Source organism: Orbicella franksi, chromosome 6, assembly GCF_964199315.1.
Source record: "Orbicella franksi chromosome 6, jaOrbFran1.1, whole genome shotgun sequence".
Classification (NCBI taxonomy): Eukaryota; Metazoa; Cnidaria; class Anthozoa; order Scleractinia; family Merulinidae; genus Orbicella; species Orbicella franksi.
In genome coordinates this window covers 24,576,184-24,596,303 of record NC_138150.1, presented here as the reverse complement: position 1 = coordinate 24,596,303, position 20,120 = coordinate 24,576,184, and the positions used below count along the sequence as shown (strand labels likewise).

The following is a 20,120-nucleotide window of genomic DNA, read 5'->3' as shown; positions in this document are numbered from 1 at the left end:
TGGGGGCCTGGGGGGACGGGGGTGCTCGTTGTACCTCTCAGGATGTTCAACCTCAAAAGGTTCACCGCAGGAGCTTTTGCGGTCCCTTTTAGGGTGTTGGGCCGAAAAATATGACAGGAGATAATGCGTTGTTTTAGAATTGGTACCTCTTATAATTAGGCTTAGGGGTGAAAAAAATTTTAAGCCACACCCAACAAACGGGATCTAGGTACTGCCTCCTCCACGGGCTTTTCTTATTTTTCTCAGCTCAAGGAGCGATAGGGAGACCGGGAGTGAGCATGAAGGCGCGGGCGGGAGCTGATAGCGCACCTCATCACTTTTTTTTTTTTTAGACGAGCATCCCCTTCCTTTTTATATGGAAGTCCCGCAAGAGTAGAATAAACTTTAAACTATTTTGTTTTAATTTTCGGGGTTTACCCATTTGTTACAAGGATCGCTGTTTTAAAATAGACAGTGGAGAAGTTCATTGCTCCGGCAATTTGAAGCAGGAAGAAAAAAAAATCGATACGAGGATTAAAGGTAGTGAAGAAGAGTACGAATGGGATATTTAGAAATATTCAAAGCTTTTTTCGTTTAGCCCTGTGTTTTCCTCGCTATTTTCTTGAAACAACAGGCATTTCTAAGTCACAAACAATCCAGTTCAGAAAAAAATGTATTCCGTATCACTAAACGCGCTATTAAGAACAGCATTTTTTCATCCTGGTAGCATCAACGTGCCTGAATCTTCTTCCTCAATTCCTACTACCGCAAGACAAACTTGAAAATTTTGGGGCTGCACATACCTATGTAGGCCATCTAAGGGAGACCTCCCGCCACCCCAGGGGGAAGCACTGTTCATAAAGTGGAGTCGAGGGAAGGGTTCGAGAAGATGAGCGTGAGAGGCTTCACAAGAAACCTTCGGAACACAAGGGCGACAAGATCTGGGCTTCAAACAAGGGCGGGTACAGAAATCTAGCAACACAAAGACCATTTGATAAGGGAAAGATAACTAAAGGAAGACAGGGCTGTCGACTGCTCGAAATGATGGCTGTTTTATTTGCTGTCGTGAAGCGTCTTCTCCGTGTAATCTTTCCGTATCCTCCTTTACACCGTTACGCCAGGACCTGAACGTGTCTAAATGTTTGGCGAATAGTTTAATTTCCTTTCAGAATCAAGACGTATCTCTCAATCTTGCAGTTGAGTTCACGTGGTTTTGAATGGCGCTTAAATAAACAGCGACAGAAACAAGTCCGCTGGAATCAAATTTAACGCGCGGACAGTCTTCCCACTTCTTGGACTAAACGTCTCAAACAGGCAAACATTCCTCAAGTGGTTGACAGCTGACTTCAAATAAAGATACTTTTTAATCCCCTTCCTTGTGCCTTGTCCCTCAGTGTGTTCTTGCTAATGACATCGAGCCATCTCTTAACAGCGCAATCGTTGCTCAGTGTTCGGGAAGACCGCACATGTCGCAGTTCTCGTGCCCGTGTTGGTTAATATAGGTACAATGCTTGCACGTCCAGCCTGCACCACTGGGGGACTGAGACATATCGACCATGTCCACATCTCCTCCACCACGAGGTTCTGGAGATGGAGCTGAAAAAATAGGATCAAACGGGATTGAAGTATGAAAAATAAAAATTAGAGGCTCGAGTTTTTCAATGTTTAATACACAATTTTGCTAATGCTAGCTCCAGTCCCTTGTGGGAGGCAAAATTTGATATATTTAATGAATTAATGAGGCCATTTTTGGCCCAGTGATCACTTCTTGCCCCCACAAGGCAATGGAACTAGGAAATATTTGCATTTATTTAGCAAAATGGCCTATTACAAAACATCTGAGGGCGGTTGTTCAATTGAGAGTCACAAAACCAAACCAAAGTAATCAGTCGAACCAATCACAAACGACACTGACAATCCAGTGTACCAATCAAAAACACGAAGTTATAACCTGTACGACACACAAAGCGCGGGAAAACGCGTGCAAGCGAGTCACGATTGGCTTTGGTTTTACTTCTGATTGGATGACAAAGTGGCGCGAGTTTCTTAAGCCAATCGCTTAGCATAATAATGCAAAACCGAAGCGAATGCGAATTATCTTCGACACTCAAGTGAAAACCGCTCTAACACAACACGAAATTCCTTTGCCTTTTATCACTTATTTCTAAAAAGACAGCGAAAAAAACTTTCGCGAGGTTTTATGTATTTTCTTTTAATGTTTATAGTTCGTGAGGCCGAACACAGCTTCAACTGAATAAAACGATTTTAGTATCCATGAAGAAAAAGGAAATCATAACCGTGAGGTGGTTTGAACGATATTATTTTTCCTTTCACTCCTTTGTTGTCATTTAGATGGGCAGTGCATTAAACACCACAGACAGTGTTTAATCACATTTCCAAAAACCAGCTGGAACTTCGTCAAAAGTACTCCGCTACGCGTCGTATTTCCAACTCTCCTCTTGGAGTCTGGAAATGTGACGGAACACCGTCTCTCGCGTTGGGTACAATTCTTAAAACAATTTTCCCGACTTGAAACCGTTTCAGTTATTCAACAAACTTTACAAGCAATCCTATTTAACGTAATGCGCAAAACAACTACGTTTTATAATAAAAAAAAAATCCGTATAAATTTTCTTACCATTTGCAGCTTGCATGAGCTGTACCACTGTGGACCACTGCTCGCTTTTACTCCAGCGGTGTGCGGCGTTTGTATCTTTATTTTTAACTGCTGCACACAGTTCTCCTAAATGATCCTACCACACAGCAAAGTGTACAAGCAAATTAATAGACAACAGACTCAACCCAAACTGAGCTGACTTATGACAGTAAGGAAGTGAACTCAGTAGGGGCCTTGCTTAACTTCTGACTACTACTAAATAAAAAGACAAAGAGCGCTTTCCATTCGACCAAAAAGAATTTCCGGAAATTTTTAGTGACGGATAGATCAACATTTTCCGAAATTTACGTTAAACAGGAGAGCGTCGCAAGGGTATACCAAAATTTTCGAAAATGTCTTACAGGGAATTTCCATTCCATTTGAATTTTCTCGCGGAATTTCTGGCAATTTCGGTCAAATAGTTCGAATCTCGGCAATTGGACAATTTTGGGGATGTCCAGAAACTTTCGAAGGACACTTCCATGCAATTCACCCCCATTTCGAAAGTTCCGCAATTTTTGGAGGAATAGAAAGCGCCCAAGGACACAAATAAACCTGTCCGCTCGGAGATCGAAACTTCAGCTCTCATTACTGGTCCTTAGCTATTTCTCTGATGTGAGTATGGTGAATTCACTTCAGTTTTTTGTCCAACGCTCCTCAGAAAACGAACAGTAACTTACTACAATGATTCATTTACTATGCACTGGCATTTAAAACACTGACAGTGCACTCACCTTTAAAGGAAGCATATCACATGTCGCGAGGAATACCAGAAGATGAAAATTTGACATGGCAGACAGGAAGTCATCAGGAGAAAACTGGTTCAAGTATCTTACTAAGGCGTTAAAATCCTGTGCACAAGGAAACAAGAGTATTACTAAGCAACGAAACTACAACATGTATTAAAGATGGAGGAGTAACCAGGATTGCAAACGTGACAGATTCCACAACAGAGCTCAAGAGCGCTTCTGTCAGCACTACACAATTTAACTTCGAATGCAGGAGAAATACTGAGAGAAATACCGTAATTTTAAATCTCACTCTCTCCTAGCTGACGTTGATAAGAAAGCTGTTGAATTTCTTAAGCAATACCAAATGTACAATAAATAAAGAAAGCGATGTTCATTTGAGTGTCCAAGGTAATTTGCACCTGCTTTGGTTTTGGATTATTACGCTAAACGATTGGCTTAAAATACTCACGCCGCTTAGTCACCTAATTAGAAATAAAGCTCACGCTCGCACACGTTTTCCTGCGCTCCGTGCGGCTTGATGCATTCACTTCGAGCTGTGATTGGTTCACTTGACTCTCTAAGTCCTTAGTGATTGGCCAGAGATCTTACTTTGGTTCTGGTTTTACGTCACGCAATGTGAAACCTTACTAACGATTTTCTTACCTGTAATTCTCCCATACTAGAGCGGTTTTCCAACGGAAAAGGTTCTCCTTGTATCTGGTTGGAAAAAGTGAACTGAGGTTCTACAGGGAAAGCAGTTGGCACCTGCGAGAAACAAGACCGTACAGGACGAACATCAACTCACATGCAACTCAAATATTTTGCGAGACAGAACTGATTTTACCACCAGCTTCGAAAGACTCCGACCTTAATGACTGGTTCAAGAGAAATTGTCATGACCAATCATAAGAAGGTAGTTGTCTTCTTGACCAATCACGCGCAAAAACCCAGAGCTATTGCGCGTCGTTTTCCCGCGCTTAGCATCAGTTGCATGTTCTTCCCACTCTCCGCCAGTTACGTGATTTAGATTTTCCCGCGCATTTCGAGATGTTGTACCCGCAGGTTTTCCCTCCCTTAGAATGCCTCGAATACATGCATGATCTCCCGCATAGCCCTCCGGTTGCATGTTTCTAATTTTCCCACGTTCCTTAATGGTTTAAAGACACGGTTTTCCCACACTTCTTGTCAGTTAAGGTTGAACATAAATTTGAGTTTCCTTTTCCCGCACCTGCAACAGGTTTCCATGTTTCCAAACGCGTACCCTCTGTTTAATGCGCTTACTGTCAGTTACATCTTCATTTTTTTGTACATAATTACTATTAGATTCATGTGTTTGTATCGCCTTCTCACTAGTTATATATATTACTTTGAGTCGCAGTAAAAGGATGTTTTACCCTTTTAACAAACGGAATAAAAAGCCGCTCTCTTAGGTCTCTTAGTTACGTAACTTGCAAGAAATTTCGGACGATAAAATTACGGACGTTTAAGTTTCAGACACTTTTTATCTTATTTCGGATAAATTTCGGACAAAAAATTCGTACACTTTACTCAAACATAATTAAGGTAAACTCATGCCTACAAAACATGAATTACACTGAAACAACATCTGTGCAAATAATAGTTTTACTGCCCCCTCAAGGTTTTACAGATACACCGACGAGAAAATAACACAGATTCTATCAAGCCGTTACGTATCTCAAGCAGTGTATCAACTGGAGTTCACTCCACAAAGGAAACTAAGAGCTTTGGAGCTACTTTAAAGTTTCATACGATTATAAATAGTTCGGACGCTGAAAAATTCGGGCGCTTACTGCGCTTTTCAATAACATGCGGCCTCTAAAATTCAAAGCTCAACCGACAGATGCGTTTTTCGCTACCGTCAATCAAATATTTGGCGGCTCCTCCCAGCTTCCGACTATGTTGTCTGAACTGCACTCGACGACTTGATTTGATTACCGCGCGCTCGGAAGTAGTCGGAAGTTTGGGAGGAACCGCCTGTTTTATTGGACTGTTTTATTTTCGGACTTTTCTTTTGTAAAATCGTCGATAGTTTTTGCGAGTAAGGTACTCTCCTTGAGCGAACGTAATAAACGACACCTACCTGAACTAAAACATACTCAATAGGCATAGGGCGTGCTAGTAGGGTCACTTCATTGCCGTAGGAACCTGTAGTCTACAAAGAAAACAACAAAATTAAAACGAAAGAAAAATCAAAAAAAAAAAAAAAAAAAAAATCTTACGATGTTCGCAAGTTCACTTAGGTTCAAGTGAATATCCCCAAAGCACCAACCTTATAGAAGACATCCGGGACGTACTGACCGCTTGAGGATTCCCGGATATAGCCTAGGCCTGGTTCGTCTATTGTGGGTACCAGGCAGTCATCGCGTACTAAAGCCATGCATTGATTAGACACCTGAGGAGAACGTGAAAAAGAATCCAGTCAAACCCCTTGGGGACAGAGAAAAGTGGTCGTTGCCGCGAGATGACCGTTATGGAGAGGTAGGGGTGTAATATGACACCTGTTTTTTCGGAGGTGCAACATTTTCGTATTTAAAATATGCTTATTGTTGCATAGAAATACCTAACACAATCAAAATATAATAATAAGACAGAAGCGACGTGCGGTGCGGATCAAGTTTCGTGACCGTTTACAATGTAACATAGGGTTTAAACTTTGTTTTGGTATACATCGTTCGTCAGTCATTGATTAACTGGCTGTTGTGTTCAGGTTATTTTGGTGGTTTGGGACGCGCTTTGGTGGTCGTTGCCATCGTCGAGAGGTGGCCGTTGTAGAGAGCTTACAATGAGAGGGAATGCATGGACTGTCCGCCGGGACCAAAAAAAGTGGCCGCTACAAAGAGATGGTCGTTGTAGGGAGGTGGCCGTTGAAGTGTAGGTTCAACTATACACACAGTATCAACAAAGACGAGAGAGACTTGTCTGATGGACGAAGAGAGCAAAACTGTACCTGAAAGCCATCAAAGCCCACTTGGTTGTCCATATTGCCTACAACACAAACCAAAAAGAACGTGTTTTAGGCGCAAAGTTTGTGCCGGCAGGTTGAATGAAACAGTGCACCGGTTTCAGTCGAAAACACTAATATCTGGCAATTTATTATTATGTACTCTATACAAAATCTGTCATCCTCGCTGCCGAGACACGGATTGAGGCATCCAAAAAACAATGGAAAAACAAGCTTGACTAGTTGAGGTCATCTTGTTTTGGATTTTGGACGCCATTTTGTTTTGGCTGTCGTCATCCAGCGACAGACAGACAGACAGACAGACAGACAGATAGATGGACAGACAGACAGACAACATAGCAAGATTAAAATTAAAGCACAGTAGCTCATGGGGTCGTGCAAAAAAAAACATAATAAAATAACAATTAAATTAAACTTCGTAAAAAGTGTATACATGATAGATACAATTAACCTAAAATTTGTCGAATTTTGCAGTCGGATCAGTGCTCCATCATAAGAAAGAGTAAAACAAACTGCGGGAACAAACTAAACGTTTTCTGGAGAAAGCGCAAGAATGTCGGAGGCGTTAACAGACGGAGAACATACCTGAAACAACAACAGTGGAAAACTTCGATCCAAACTTGCCATTAGACGATAATTTACACGGTGAAGGGTGTTGATTCTGTAACTGTCCTGCGAGGATGCACTCTTCGGCTGTGAGGAAGTGCGTATTGATATCTCGTAGGTGTTTTACCGTGCCCTTCCGAACATCATCTGCTACAAGGTCTGTAAATATCCAGCCGACCTTCTGAAGGCCAAGCTCAGCGGCTAGTTTATCGACGACTGCCTCAGCGGGGTCTGGTAAAAGCTTTATACTGTCTGGGGTATCTTCCTGAAAAATTGTCACTTTTTAAATAAGGCCCAAAAAAGTCACCGACGCGCGACCGACGCACTGCCGACATACCACCGACCCATCTTCTACGTTATAAGGATACACAGTGGCCAACCCGTCGGGCGACTATCGGCCGACTGTTGACCGACCCTTTGGTGGGACCAGGTTCTTTACCTTTACCCAGAACTGTGTGCATATTTACACTTAGCAATACGCTCTTGATTTTCATATTTATCAAGTAGATTGTGAGCTCGAGATTTCTATGAGGTAATAGTTGATGAGGCTGAAGGCCGAATCAACTATCAACTCATAGAAATCGAGAGCGAATGATCTAATTGTTTTAGCAGAATTCTTCCTTAAATTTCCTTCAGCTAACCATTTCCAATTGTTTTTGTACAACGCATTTAACTTAACGCTTTAGAAAAATCGCGCGGACTGAATTGTCGTTTGGAATTTCCTGTTGTTTACGCGCGCTCATCAGTTTTTTCAACATTTTCTAGTTTTTTAAAGTCACAAAACTGTGAATGCCCTTCAGTTTAGTCTTCTCAGAAGTTTAATTATCCATTTGTATTTGAATCCCGGGGGGAGGGGGGTACTCCCTTATATGGGCTATATAGGTATGTGCGGCCCCAAAGGGTATGGTTTTTCAGCCGTTTTGGTCATAAAAAGGGTATCGATTTTAGCTGATTTTGGCCATTTTGGCCATAAATAGGGTATGGTTTTTGCACTCTAGCCTTGATATGGGTATGCTTTTAAACGAAGCCACTTTTTCGCCATTATCGAAAAGAAAATCAACAAAAGCGCTTCACAAATTATGTTTACGGTAATCTAACATTGGTCTGAACTAGTTAACTTATACCGCAGGTCTGAAACAGGGTTTTGACTTAAGGATTAGGTCATAAATAGGGTTTCGAATTTTTGGTCAGGTCATAAATAGGGTAGGGAATATCGCAGATTTTGGTCATAAATAGGGTAAGGGTTTTGGGAAGCGGGCCGCACACCCCCCACCCGATTTTTCTGGGAGTACCCCCTCCCCGATTAGAATTTGTTTGAATAATCCGTAACTTCGCGAAAACGAGAAAACACCGCTATTTTTTAAGACGACCTTTAACCACTGCATTCTAATAAACAATTAGGTCGTGTTCTATTGGGATCAATCTTTTTTGGTTGGTTGGGTTGGTCGAGTTTCTTCACCTTCTATTGGGGGAAAACCGTTTTCGGTTGATTTGGTTGATCACCTTTTTTCAACCGGCCTCAAACCAGGTTGAAACAGTTGAAAACGCATTTGCGTGTTTATGTGGCGTGATTGTAGTTTGCGTAAGGACCATTCCCAGGAGTTACCGCGTTTCAACCAAAACCGGTTGAAAAAGCGTTCTATTGAGAAACGTCAACTGTATCAACCCAAACCGGTTGCGGTTGAAACGGTTGATCCCAATAGAACATGACCTTAGATTATGAGCTCGAGATTTCTATCCCGTGATAGTTGACGAGGGCGCAGCCCTTGTCGACTACCACGCATAGAAATCGAAATTTAGTATAAATCTACCAGTCGTTCAAAACTTTATCTAGCCTGCGAACACAGACGGATTCCCCGCTTTTGTTTCACGCGGCCTAAAGCCAGAAATCCGTCTGTCTTCGCAAACAAACCCCATTGAAGTACTACTGCTAGAGTGCTGGTTCCTAAGACAAATTTCTAGAGAGTACGTACCTGTGGGGGCTCATAAATGGCTGCGACAGAAGCTCGTATTCCAAGGGGTACATCTTTATGGTGCTCATAACGGCCATACAGAAATCCCATCCTCTGAGGACACAATATGACGCTGTTATTGGAAAATTGTCAGTGCTTATAACAACGTTAAATGTGGCTGCTATAAACTTACGGTGCTATCTGCTGTTGTTGCTGCCAAAGAAATGCCTCTCCCCTCCCCCGGTGTCTGTATTTGGGAGGTGTATAATATACACTTCCAAAATATAAAGAGTATGCAGGTCTGGAAAATATCCATACTACCCCCACAGAGGGGATTAAAATTTCCAGTGGGGTGGGGGTTCTTAGAGAATTTCCCTTTCGTGAAGGAGGTATTTAGATATTACTACAATAGTACTATAAATAGTTGCATGGAAGAAAAACTAAATAACTGTCCCCAGCGTGCCACGTGGCACTTAGGGCCGCATGGGACACAAAGCAAACATTTGAAAGTAAATCTGCTTGCCTGATTTCCTGTTTTTCTCCAGTAGTTCAGAAATGGTTCCACAATAAAGGGATTTTCAAATAAGATGTTATCTACATGTCTGTACACCTGCAAGAAAGAATGAAATGTGGAAAGCCATTTAACAAATTGCACTCCAAAAAATCTAAATGTTACTTCAGTAAAAACTTATGGTGAAAATACCCTTCTCGAGGTGATTCCTTAGGAATGCAAAAATTTGTGCGTAACTAGGACGTGCACACCAAGCAAATGGCAGCTTTTTCTTTGTGGCTTAGCTTGCCACAAACACAAATGGTCACTTCTAAAAAAATGGTTGTGGTGACCTATAATTTTTTTCTTTATATTGAGTCTAGCAACATTGAACACGGAACCACAGCCTTATTTAAAATGGACACAATTTGTGCCACAGTTGCACAGAAGACTCAAAGATTGTAGCTTTACTTCAAGTATTATCTTCACCAGGGTTTTTGAAAAATCCTCAACCTCATATATGACCATACTAAAATCAACTCTTGTAATGATCCTTGAAGGATCTCTAATTTCTTTAGAATCATTGGCAGGTCTTTAAAGATTTCCAAAGAGCCTTAGTTATATTTTCAACTCTGAGCTCAAATAGGAATTCTCCTTACAGAATGCATTTTGTGTTTCAGTGTTTATTCAGAGAATTTAGTGATAGATCGATATTATCCAATGGTTAATGATCTTCTTCATTAGCTTCCCTCTAGGGAGAAATAAAAATTAATGTTGATCATTCTGAGTCTTATATATGAGTGTTTAAACAACTTACTTGTCTCTTCAGTGTAATAGCACTAGGTTGACATTTTGTACAAATTCCACCAGGCCATGGTGGATGTTCTGTACATCCAGGTTTTATTCTACAACTAGTGTCCTCCAGTACTGTAAACTTTCCTCTATTTCCAAGAAAATATTCAAAGAAAATATCCATCACTTGGCATCCTATATTATTTAGGTGAATAAATACTTGAAACCTTTGAGAAAAATAATTTAAAAAGTAGATCTCAAAATAGGTTGATAATATAACCACCCTAAAATAGAGTATTAGTTCTTGGGTGCTCTAATTTGGTTTGAAACTCTCACCCGTTTTTACTTATTTGGCCCACGCCTGCTCATGGCTGAGTAAAATTCACATGCAAGTTTCATTTTTTAAATATGCAAAGTTCTATGGGTGACTCTTGTTCTCATATGAAATTCCTTAAGTGCAATTTGTTGCATGATCACCCACCTGTCTGTACCTCCACCTAGCTTCTTAAGGAATGCATGGAATGACATGTGTTTGATGGGCGGCTTGTGATTCTTTAAGTACTCTTCATCATAAGGCTAACAAAATAACAAAACAAAAAGTGTATCAAGGGATGGTGAATGGTAAAAAATTAATGCGCAACTTTGCGATAAGGCGAGACTAGCATTATTCTTTGCAAGCCTGAGACATTTAAACATTTAAATTGCCAGACCAAGACTTCAGTGTTTTAACTATGAGCGACAAACTAACAAACAAAATTGGGACTTTGAGTTTTTCTTCACCTTGCCAAAACTCGAAACTCCAAGATGGCTTTGTGAAAAAAATCAAGAACTTGTAAGACACACACATAGCCGCTAAAAGACTGAAACTATGACTGAGACAATTTACTGAGACCCATGGTTTGTGAAAGACCTTTCGTCACAATTTTTTTGACTGATCAGATAACTGGTAAACATGCAACTGTTCTCTATGGTCAAAATATATCCTGCACAGCAAAATGCACTTGATACATAGGAGATAATACATGGGCGTGCACAGATATGGAATTTCAGTGGTGTTAAATATATAATAAAATCAGTTACAATAATTGCAACTGATTTTATTATTTTTATTCTTTTTTATTATTATTTTTTTATTGTCCATCATACCCTTATCAGGCAATGTCAAACTCATTAGTTTAATGACTGGGCAAGTGAAAATAATGCACATCAACCAATGATGACAGTGGTTTCAATATCTGGCTTTAATCAACATAAATTTTTGACAGTGCTATTTCTTTATTTCCATAGTTTTTCCATAGTTTAACTGTAAATATAATAAAATAAGTTAAATAATAATTATGGTTGATGTGTGTTTCATCTCAATAGACTGTAAGCAGTCTCTTTCTTTTCCTAGCATGCACGAAGTTAAAAGTTTCAAAAGTGTGCAATTGAGTTGCAAGCACCGAAGCCATGAGCTGCGAGAGGTGCAGGCATAGTTTTTTTTCCTGCCTCTCCCCGTTCCCTCCTCATTTTGTTCCTAATTTATATAATATTAACTAAGTTCTGCACGCAGAGGATTTCAGGAACAAAAACCACTACTTAAAACTACTTGTAGTCAACATTTCCAAAGACCTCAGATTTTATCACAAACACTATCCTGCATAACGTTATTTCAACTCTCTTCTGGCAAATGATGTGATGAAACACTACCTCTCCTGTTTGACATAAAATCCACTCAGATATAGTTCGCTTCTTACATTGGATTCTTATAAAAATGTCCCATGCAGACACCTTCAATTTCTCAAATCCTACCATTTTATTTGACATAAAAAATTTACACAGAACACTGCTACTTACAGTGACTTCATGACCTGTACTTTTTCCAAGAATCTTACCTCAAGAGGTACACAATGAATACATTTGCTGTTTGGATTGTGATGACATCTGTAAAATATGCAGCATGATTATATTAAATGCTTCATTCTTTGCAGCTACAAAAAGATCAACTTGTAACTTGATCTATCAAAGTAGCAAATTATACTGATTTGTTTTAGTCGGCATCAATACATGAAGTACAGTGTTGAGCAGGCAGCAAATAATTTACCCCAAGCAAAATTACTAGCTGCTGACACATTTTTATAGCAGAGCTCCGGCAGCGCAAAGGTCTGCCACGTAAAGCAGCATACTCATAGGAACTCCTGAATTACTTTTCTTATGGTCATCATGGCCAGCTGAATTGCTCGTGGGTATGTATGCCTGACGACAATGACGATGAAGATATTGATGACGAGGACCATGATGACCAAGTCACACAACATGGCGGCCATACTCCAGCTAATAGGTCGACCAGGGCATGCAGCCTTGGTTTACAGAGTACATCTTTGATATTGGAAATCCATGTTATGGTCAATTGACACCTGTCAAGTATCCACTGACCAGTATCACGTGACCATATCAATGGCTCAAGTTTGGAGCTTATCGAAGTTGATCACTGCCCAGGTACTGATTTTCAATTGGACCACAGGCCCAAGCCAGGTTACCTTATTGTAATCAGGAGCTCCATTTTTGAGCTTGGCTAAATCTATATTATACTAGGACAGAGTGCACTAACCAGTTGGCTACCCCAATTCCCAACTTTACACATGTGGCTCTTATCGAGTAATAAGACAGTAATATGGTAGAGATCACTTCTTGCAGAGCACTGAAAACTTTTATCACCCTACGACTATTCTTTCAAGACTTCCTACTTACAGCTGAGGATCTCGTTCTCTATGGATTAGACCATTTTGCTTGGAAAGAAAACTATCTATTTCATCTTCCTTGACATTATTAGATGAGGTAAGGTGAGCTGAATTTGCTGGCACCTCTTTATCAGCTGCTGAAATTTCCTGAGACAAGAAAAGCATATCACCATGCCTGACAAGAAAAAAGGAAAAAGGTTAGTAAAGAATTTATCTCATGCCTTGAGAACTATAGCCAATAGCTTCTACAAGTACTTGACAATTCTTTTTCAACAAACAAGTCATGTAAACTCATGCCCCAAAACTTTTTTTGTCAGAGTCCCCGATCCTTTCTGGGCTCAATCTGTACTGTCATGACAGGACTACATAATTACAGCCGAACCTCGATTATCTGTACTTCGATTATCCAAATTTCTCAATTATCCGGACTTTTTCTCCAGTCCCAATTATGCCATGAAAATTTGTTAGTCATGATCAAGATCCGTAGCCATATTCTTTTCAAAACTACAGCATTGAAAAGTGCAGTCAAAAGTGAGTCTGTTGTGCTTTCAAATTTAAGAGTAAAAGTAGTACTGTGTAATACACACTATAAAGGTATTCACAATGGACAGTGAAGTTGTAGACCATATTGTTTTCCAAATGATTTGTAAAAGTGTTGTTTCATGTTTAACTGTTGCTTTCTTAATTTAATTAGTTTTGTTCTTCATTAACATTCATATTTTCGATTATCCAGACCCTCGGTTATCCGGACTATTTCATCTAGTCCCAACAAGTCCAGATAATCGAGGTTTGACTGTATATATCTATGCACCTGTAATCTAAAGAGATTACTAATTACATGTATATGTTCAACATACTTTATTCCAAGTGAAGACAGAGTCTTCCGTGTAGAGGTCTTAATCTCTCCCTTTTTGTCTCTATTTTGAAATAGGGTCCATCCTCTTCTTGGAAGGGCAAGCTCTTCTGCAACCTAACCAATCAAATTTACACTCTTGAGTACATGGTACACAAATTGATTCCTCTAGATGGTTAAACCAGGCGGGCAAGAATATCCTCACAGCTGGTCAATTTTCCTGTTACCCAGTTCTTAATGAAACCCCTGAGACTGACCTTTTAGTTAATAGACTTGTCAAAGATTTCATGAGGAAAGTAGATGTCTCATTTGATTGACAAGACCCTGGGCATGTTAATGCTACCAACCTCCTGCCATCCTCAAGGATTGGCTGAGGGGCGACAACCCTCAGGATGGATGCTGATAACTGCATTACAATTTAAAAACCTGTCATCAGCATTCTAAGGTCATATCAAGTTTGCCCAGTGGGTCAACAAAATGCTAAACTGAATGTCTAATTTATCTCTGATCACAACTGCTATCAAATTGTTGAGATCAGCAGTTACAGCTTCATTTTGAAAACTGCAACGAATACCGTCCAAACAACAGTACAAATATACAGCAATATTGTACAGATATTTGTACAGTAAAAAAGCTGTATGCCGTACAGGTTGGAGCACGCATGCAAAACTCTCACACTCTCCCTCTTTCATTGATAAATTTATTGACTACAGCAGTTGGATAATACATCTCTAATTAGGTGTTTTGGTGTGTAGTATCACTTTATATTTTTACTTGTTGTTTGTATTTTGACTCACCCTGCTGGCTTGTCAAAATACGGCACAACTCGTAAAAATATACAGCGATACTACACACCAAAACATCTAGTAAGATATATATATTGAAAACTGCATGGGAAATAAAAGTCATCGTCTACAAAAATAAGGCTCTGCCAAGGTTACCTTATACTTGTTAATTTCTCATAGATAACTAACCAAGGAACGATTCACATGTTAATATGTGATCAATGCCATGAGCACATTTAAATTTCTTGCATGGTGTGATGGAGAGTACTCACTTGCTGCAATCAAAGATTTCCCCAAAATGGTTTATAAAATATACTGAATTATTGCTATTGCTTACAGGACAATTATGCTTAAGAAGAAGAACAGCCACAGTTGTACAAAGTACTGTACACACACAGCTGGCTGTCACAGTTGCAGTATGACCTTTCAAACTTTTATAATCTTAAAATTTAGCCTATTATTGGGATGTTTGGACTCAAACTGTATGTGCTTCGGATTCCTTTTCCACTCAAACCAAGCGTTCTGGCCAAATTGAGGTTTCTTTAAAAAAAATTCCGGTATTAAGCTTTAAGTACATGCATGTACATTTGTAAATTTTAAACTTTTACAGAAGCTTTTCTTTGATCGTGCATGTACGCATACAAGGAAGTCTGCACTTCAGTCCCACGAAACAAAGCTTCGTGTAGAAACCGTTAGTTTAACGACATTGGATGACTTGATAATTCCCCACAAGGGTGTCTTACCTTAGTTAGAAATGAGGAGATAGTGTCCGTGATACAGCACTTTATTCTACATGTCCCTTCACGGGATTGCACACGAACAATCTATGGCAAAGGAAACATAGAAAACAGATTACACTGCAGTAGCACAGATAAGAGGAATCGTTCACTTAAAAATGACTCATTACTTACAATTTGAGACATGCTGTTGTCTTCAGGAAGTAGATTTAGTCCAATTTTATTTCGCTTTTCTTTTCCCTCGCCATGGCATTACGTGTAACCGAGTGATGTAATTTGACGCCAGAGACTAAGTTCAAGTTTGGACGAGAGGTACTGGGACATAGCTTTCTTATCGTTGAACCGCCATTTTCAAAACGTCTGTTTAATTTCGAGGGACTGGTCATGGCTGAGTTAAACTATGATTTCAACATGAACCAGTTTAAGAATCGGTTGGAGACATTTAAAGACTGGCCCTTTACTGAGGAGACGGGCTCTAGTTGCACTGCTAGGAAGGTATATGCCGTTTTTCTGACTTCGAGACAACGCAGTTCACTACAGAACGTCTTCTGTTCACGGTGTAGACTTAAACTTTTTTCGCAACAAAACTGTTCTTTTTGTCTCGTCAGATGGCAGAAGCAGGATTTTTTCATTCTTCCAACGATCGTGATCCTGATATTGCGCGCTGTTTTGTTTGTTTCAAGGAACTTGAAGGATGGGAACCTGAGGACAATCCTTTGTACGTAGGAACTTTACGAAATTTACTCGTATATAGCTACTATAAGCTTGTATAGCAAAACAGAAGCTTATCACCCCGCTCAAGGTGACAAGCTGGCTGGTGTAAGAGAGAAGTGTGAAACCTCTTATATGGTGGGGACTTTGACGGGGACGGCAACACGACACGGGGCGGGGAGGTAGGTGTAAGTCAGAGATACAAACCTAAAAAAATTAAATCGAAATCCGACAAATCACCAATTTTTCCTTCTTAAACCCTGACAAAAGTTCGAAGTAGAGCTTCGCCAATTTAGGCAGAAAAACGCATCAAAGGTCCAACGTTTTTTTTTTAAAAAAAATGTCTTGCACTGTATTTTGTAAGCTGCTCTTTATTTCTCAGCCTTGGTCTATTTTCTGATGGAGTGAAACAGACTTTATGATGACGTAATTAAACGTATAAATGACAACTTGTCAAATGTCTTGTTTTTCATTCTTTTAGGGAAGAGCACAGGACTCACTCACCAAAGTGTGAATTTCTGTCATTAAACAAGAAAGAAGAAGACTGGACAGTGGAGGACTTCCTTGAGCTAGAAACCAAAAGACAAATCAACAGAATGGTAATATTTTCTATTAAATTAGCCAAAGGCTTGTTGCTTCCTTTTATTAGTGCAAACTTATTCTACGCATCACAAGATGGTTCTGGTCTTTGTTTTAGGTGTTTTTTTAAATATTTTATTTGATGTTTGTTTGCCAAGCATATTGATTAAGGGGAAAAACTGATGGTAAATTTATGGGCTAAACCATAGCGAAAGCTTGAAAACAATTGAACAGATCTCCAGCAAAGTCATCTCATGATGTGCAGAGGCCTATTGCCCTTAAATGCAAATTTCCCCAATGAGGTAAATACAGTTGAACCTCCAGCTGCAACCACCCCTCGTAAGTGACCACCTCTCCTCGGCAGCCAGTCTTCCAAAATACCAAGTTTCCACGTCAAATCACTATTTCTGGAACCCCTGTAAGTGACCACCTCTTGTAAGTGACGCAACCACTTTCAGAGCTAAAAGTTTGAATTTTCTTTTATTTGTTTTTAACCTCTTATACGTGAGCACTTGAGAGATGATAAAGCAGAAATTGGATAATAAGGTGTTGTAACATTATCGCATTCCTGGGTAGTACAAGAGATAGAAATTTCTCAATGGGAAGTAACACAGTTTTTCTCAAAATTGACTTTTCACAATGACATGAATAAAACATTTAAAACAAGGGGTAAGTCGATAGTCTCTGCAGTTACCATATACTCTAATTTCATCTCATCCCTCATCATGCCCCGCAGGACACCCAAGGCCATATTTATTAGACAAATAACATTTATTCAATAAATATTGAAACTTTCAAGGATGTCACAGTTGATGGTTGCATGAAACCAAGTGCAATCATCATGTTACATGTTATTTATTTATTTGTTTTTTTTTTTTAATTATTGAAGTTACCTCTAACTTTCAATTTTCAGCAAAAGATAATTGAACTCAAGGTGAAGGAATACAAGGAACTAGCTCAGCATGCCCAGAGTGAAATGGAGAAACTTGTTTGAAGCACACTTAGTTACATGTACACCTTTGTGTTTTTTTGAATAAATATCAGCTGTAAATAGATTAAAAGTTGCAGTAGCAGCATGGACATTGCTTCATACTTATAATTATTTGCTAATACTAATCTGTCAGTGTGATTTATATTAAATAATGCTGTTAAAGAAATAAATAAAAATTTAAAAAATCGTGTCATTGTGACTCCAAATTTGATTGAATTTTAGTATTACGTATTGACATTTATTTTCATTTTATTACTGTTTGGATGACTTTTTTCTGATAGTTTGTTCCCGCAAATCTTGCAGATACCATTTATAGCACATGACCTGTAGTTGACTTGCTTTCCTCAGTCTCAAACAGGCACAAATTGTATGCAACCTGTGAACAGGGTCTTATGTTTGGGTTTCATGTTGACTTTTGTACAAGAGCAAGACCCCAGACATGTAATACAAGGCTTTACAGATTACTGAGCTATGCAAGGATCTACAGGGTTACAGGAGTATGCAAGGGTTTTCTAGGGCATGGAAGGGTTTACATGGGCTTGCAAGGGTTTTTATGGATATACAAGGGTTTACAGGAGTATGCAATATTCATAGGGGTATATCAGGGGGTTTCAGGGGTACATAAACAATAGCCTCCATTTGGCACAAAAAATGCTCAGGTATGTGTCTGCAGACATTAATTGTTCAGTGCTTTGAGGGAAAGGTAATGTCCAAGGACAAACATTTTTGCTCCAAATAGAGGCTATTTTGTTTATTGTGCTTCAAATATTTTTTTTTTAACACACATGGTTTTGAAAATTGGTGAATATCAGTCAGATACAGTAATAGCCCAAGTATAAGAATGTGAATTTTTCAATTTAGCCTTAATAGGTTCTTATATAAATGGTACTTAAAGCAAATTTAGGCTACCAAGGTTCTTAAAATAGGTTCTTATATTTTCATATGAATTTCATCTGAATATACTATATACATTATAAATATCATCTCATAATACAGTATAAATCATTTATTTGTACCATAGAGCAATGCCTATAGACAGTGCAGGTACAGTTAACAAAACATAACAAAGAAACTCCTGTTGCCACCAAATTCATAAAAAGTTCAAGCAATGAGCTTGAAAGAAAAAAAAGTTATGTCAAGTTACTTTTAAATAGATGACGATCTTAATTCTACCTATACAGTTTTACAGCAACCCCACTGATAAGAACCTAACTTAAAATTTTAGCCTTAATAGGTTCTTATGTGGAGGGAGCTTAAAATGAAAATTTTAGCCTAACACTTACAGGTTCGTAAAACCCAGGTTCTTATACGTGGGCTATTACTGTATTCCCAGTTTTAACTGTAGCATATTCAGTGATGTGACACATTAGGCCACTCATGTGCATGCAAAAATGTTTGTTAGATTAGATATGCATTATTGCCCCTGCAGGGTTTTGGCCCAAATACCCGAGGAAGCACCCTAGGATTCCCCGCTTGTATACATACAAGGAATTTCAGAAAAGTAAGAAATGTGTTGGTAGAATGTAGCCTGCAAACACAGACTTATTTCCGGCTGTCGCTTGTCTCTGCCGAAAATAACGTCTGTGAACCTGAGCCAGGAAACAATTTCTGTGACGTAATGACTTTTGTTTCTCCTTGGCCAATCAGATTCCATGATAGAATGAAACTCGAGTGCTCCTCGCAGCGAATACCCCGCGCAGTAGTTCTGGGGCTACTTGAGCTAAACTGTGACTGGCTTAAAATTCCTACATCACAGAAATCATTTCCTGGCAAGCATTCACCAGACATTATTTTTGGCGAAGACAAGCAACAGCTGGAAATACGTCTGCGTTCGCAGGCTAGCTAGTATGCAAAGCATTCTCGTTTTGATGAAACTAGGCACGCACAGTGGTCTTGGGTAATGTGGGGCAAGGAATGCGGGCTCGCAAAACGGCTGGAGTGTTGCCGCGTACATGAAATTCTTGATTTCAAGGTTCTAATGCAACCACAAGTTCGCATTTTGCAATCTTCTAGCAGCATTTCAAGGTTCTTGTAACCATGAGTTCGCGTTTCGCCATCTTCGAGCAGCATTTCAAGGTCTCCCAACTACGAGTTCGCATTTTGCAATCTTCAAGCAGCATTTCAAAGTCAAAAATACACTCCAATCTGCCATAGGAAAAAAAGATGGCGACTGGTACATTTATCCATAATTTTTAGTGCACGGAAACTTGAGCAACGCTCATAAAAACATACAGAAAAGTTCTAAAACCTTCAAGCCTTAAAGACACAATGTTGTTAGCACAGGGAAAAAACTGCAAAAATATGGCTTTCCTTGTACTTTACGGGCTGTATTAGGTTCGCATGGTATTGTGGTAAAATGTACAGCCACCATCTTTTTTCCTATGGAGGATTACAATATGGCCTGCATGACGATTTTGGCGCAATCAAATAAATTTGCCTTGAAATGGCCAAGATTCTCATCTAGGACAAATTTAAAAAGATTTCAAAGATCCTGAAGATGGATTTTGGGAGAAAAACAACTCAGTATACTAGAAATTTGAGGCCAGTGTGGTTCA

General features: G+C 39.4%; 2 protein-coding genes across 2 annotated transcripts; one reads left to right on the top strand and one right to left on the bottom strand.

Moving 5' to 3' along the window:
* Position 1: 1 nt before the first annotated feature.
* On the bottom strand, positions 2–15,552 carry LOC145490673 (nuclear protein localization protein 4 homolog). The gene is made up of 17 exons (XM_081469762.1): positions 15,459–15,552; positions 15,291–15,371; positions 13,767–13,879; positions 12,920–13,084; positions 12,064–12,112; positions 10,671–10,765; positions 10,215–10,338; positions 9,431–9,517; positions 8,929–9,021; positions 6,935–7,220; positions 6,335–6,372; positions 5,657–5,779; positions 5,468–5,539; positions 4,030–4,131; positions 3,370–3,486; positions 2,618–2,732; positions 2–1,575 (listed from the first exon to the last, which is right to left on the bottom strand). Exons 1-17 carry the CDS (start codon positions 15,468–15,470, stop codon positions 1,424–1,426), a joined length of 1,824 nt encoding a protein of 607 aa, XP_081325888.1. The 5' UTR covers positions 15,471–15,552; the 3' UTR covers positions 2–1,423.
* Positions 15,553–15,614: 62 nt separating this feature from the next.
* LOC145490696 (baculoviral IAP repeat-containing protein 5-like) lies at positions 15,615–17,758 on the top strand. Its single transcript, XM_081469783.1, has 4 exons — positions 15,615–15,779; positions 15,893–16,002; positions 16,477–16,594; positions 17,488–17,758. The coding sequence occupies exons 1-4, from the start codon at positions 15,669–15,671 to the stop codon at positions 17,566–17,568; spliced, it is 420 nt and encodes a 139-aa protein (XP_081325909.1). The 5' UTR covers positions 15,615–15,668; the 3' UTR covers positions 17,569–17,758.
* The last annotated feature ends 2,362 nt before the right edge of the window (positions 17,759–20,120 follow it).

Bases quoted from the DNA above. Each gene is read 5' to 3' on its own strand.
- LOC145490696 (XM_081469783.1), top strand. From the start codon at position 15,669: ATGGCTGAGTTAAACTATGATTTCAACATGAACCAGTTTAAGAATCGG. The intron at 16,003-16,476 runs GTACGTAGGAAC...TCATTCTTTTAG, and splicing joins GAACCTGAGGACAATCCTTT to GGAAGAGCACAGGACTCACT. The intron at 16,595-17,487 runs GTAATATTTTCT...TTCAATTTTCAG, and splicing joins AAAGACAAATCAACAGAATG to CAAAAGATAATTGAACTCAA.
- LOC145490673 (XM_081469762.1), bottom strand. The intron at 10,766-12,063 runs GTAAGATTCTTG...TTATTTTGTTAG, and splicing joins TTCATTGTGTACCTCTTGAG to CCTTATGATGAAGAGTACTT. The intron at 6,373-6,934 runs GTATGTTCTCCG...TTTGTGTTGTAG, and splicing joins TTCCACTGTTGTTGTTTCAG to GCAATATGGACAACCAAGTG.